Source organism: Propithecus coquereli, unplaced genomic scaffold, assembly GCF_000956105.1.
Source record: "Propithecus coquereli isolate 6110/MARCELLA unplaced genomic scaffold, Pcoq_1.0 Scaffold312, whole genome shotgun sequence".
NCBI lineage: Eukaryota > Metazoa > Chordata > Mammalia > Primates > Indriidae > Propithecus > Propithecus coquereli.
In genome coordinates, this window is record NW_012148753.1 from 326,696 (window position 1) to 328,986 (window position 2,291).

Here is a 2,291-nt window from a genome sequence, read left to right on the forward strand (position 1 = left end):
ACTGGACACTGCAAAAAGTGCTACTGTTTTGTTGTTTGGATCTAATTATTTAATTAAAAAACTGTTAGATGTTCATTTTTCCTAGGGGCACTGTGAAAAAATTACTGAGAACTAAAGGTGACATAAATCAAGAAAATTAATAAATCTCTATTTTGGGGTGATAAATGATTTCCTGCCACCTTCCCTCCTCTCTGGGTCAATGAAGATGTCCTACATGCAGTATTTTCTTCTTTTTCTTTGTTTAATTTATATTGTAGAAGTCAAGAAACACCCTTTCTTGCAAATTCAATTTTTAAAGCTAAATTAGTAGGGCCCTTGCTTGTAAGCAACAAAAACCTAATTCTGACAAACAGGCAGGAAGAGGAATTTTTTTGGAAGAACATAGTATAGTTCCCCAAATCATCAGGAAGCTAAAGAAACAGTCTGAAAATAAAGAAGAAAGGAGACTGGACCATAGGAACGAGGGTCAAGGTGGAGATATAGAAGCAGCCACGTAAGACGCTGTGCTGGCGCTGCTGTTGCAATGGCCCTGCTCGCTGCTGCGCTGACCTCCACTACCAAGGGCAAGTGTGAATCCTAACCTGCCACATCTTAGCATCACCTGATGCACAAAGCCCCTCAGGAGAAGTCCCAATAAATGAGCCTTAGCTTGAATGAGGTGGAGAGAAGTAGCAGCTACCCTTTTTGTAGCATGAAGTAAGACTGTGTCTCCCACCAAAGTTATCTATTGGAGCATTATCCTAAACTGGAAGGATGTCCAGATTCAGCAAAAGCAAAAGGACACAGTAAATGTCCATCACAAAACCCTGAGCACCTCAAGGACAGCTCAAATTCCACTCTGGCAAAGTAAACACGTTGATTTGCTCATCAAACTCCTCATTTCCCTATATTTTTATGACCTCTTATTAAATACCTCTATTATAATAATTATTAGTATCTATCTAACTTTTATTAGCCATTTTTGTGTTTTCCTATTTCACTAGATTATGAGTTTTATGAGGGTAGAAGTCATGCCACTCTTATTTCTCAAAATCTTCCATAACATTTAATTTTTTAATTGCAATTTTATATGAAATAGTAAAACATCCAAATTGAAAGGGAAAATATAAGTATGTTTTCTTTGCTATGATTATTCAGTTTTAATGGACTATAATAAATTTAACTAGGTCAACATTTCTAGGAGAATGTCTCAACAAATAACAGAAATTCTTTGGCGTATTTATGAAAATAAGTACGAGAAAGTTATAAACACCCTGTATTGAAAGTTCCTCATGTATGTTAATCACATTCAAAATTCTGAGTATTCCCTATGGTAAGAAAAATATATTTAACTTTGTTTAACCAATATGATCTAATATATCAAACATATATGTTTATTAATAGTGTGGTTTATCACTTTTACCCAATCTTTTAGAATACTTAAAAATCATCTGTTAGCCTGCAGTTTCTCTCTCATATTTGAGGCACTATACAAACAAATAAAGTTAGTATCTAAATACTTTGGAGATATCTATTCAAATAATGACTATCTGTACTTTCAAAGAAAAAAAATAAAAGCAGTCAATATATACATTAACGTATGCTCTTTTCATCTTTGTCAGTGTGATTATTATTATTATTATTATTCTTTTGTTTTCTATATATTCATATATCTGGGTAGGCATTGGCTGTCTTACTGTGGAACTCTGTGCATAACTAAGTGAAAAGAGAACAATCTAATGATTGTACAGAATGATTTTTTTTTCAATCTAAGTCAGAGTGTATGATTTTTTTCTTTTAGGAATTAAATCCCATCCTTGGTAAATATCAACTGCTGTAGTTACCTTAGCCAATAACTGTAACAAGAGTTATCAAGGATTATTTCACTGGTAAAATTCTTAGCCTTGGCTGCCTTTGGAAGTAACTTTTGCTTTTCAAAAAATTCATTAACTTAATATATGATCATTCAAAAACATGTCATAACACTGAAAACAAATAAATGTATTTCTTATCAAGAGCCATTCCACTTTTTTTAAAGCGTGAAAAATATTTGAAAGAGAAATTTACTACCTATTAATTGCAAGTGGATGTGGAAATTTTCCAGAACTACTGAGAAGCTGCATTACCATCAGCCAGGCACCTACTGTTTATCCTGTCAGTGACCAATGTAACAGGAAGGGAATATCTCTGGACTTCAGCACTTTCACATCACCACTGTTGTGCCTGGATGAATTTCATTTAGCAACTGCTGGAGTTCAGTGTTCGAAGAACAAAATTTAATATTCAATCAAGACTAACATGAATCTATTCTA

The 2,291-nt window shown here is 33.6% G+C and overlaps 1 protein-coding gene across 1 annotated transcript in view; it reads right to left on the bottom strand.

The window, feature by feature from the left end:
• Positions 1–466: 466 nt before the first annotated feature.
• The window catches only part of LOC105814993 (protein piccolo-like), a 94,416-nt gene continuing 92,591 nt past the window's right edge, over positions 467–2,291 (bottom strand). The window contains exon 4 of the mRNA XM_012650118.1: positions 467–601. Coding sequence (XP_012505572.1) covers positions 467–601 — 135 coding nt within the window. The remainder of the gene's footprint in view (positions 602–2,291) is intronic.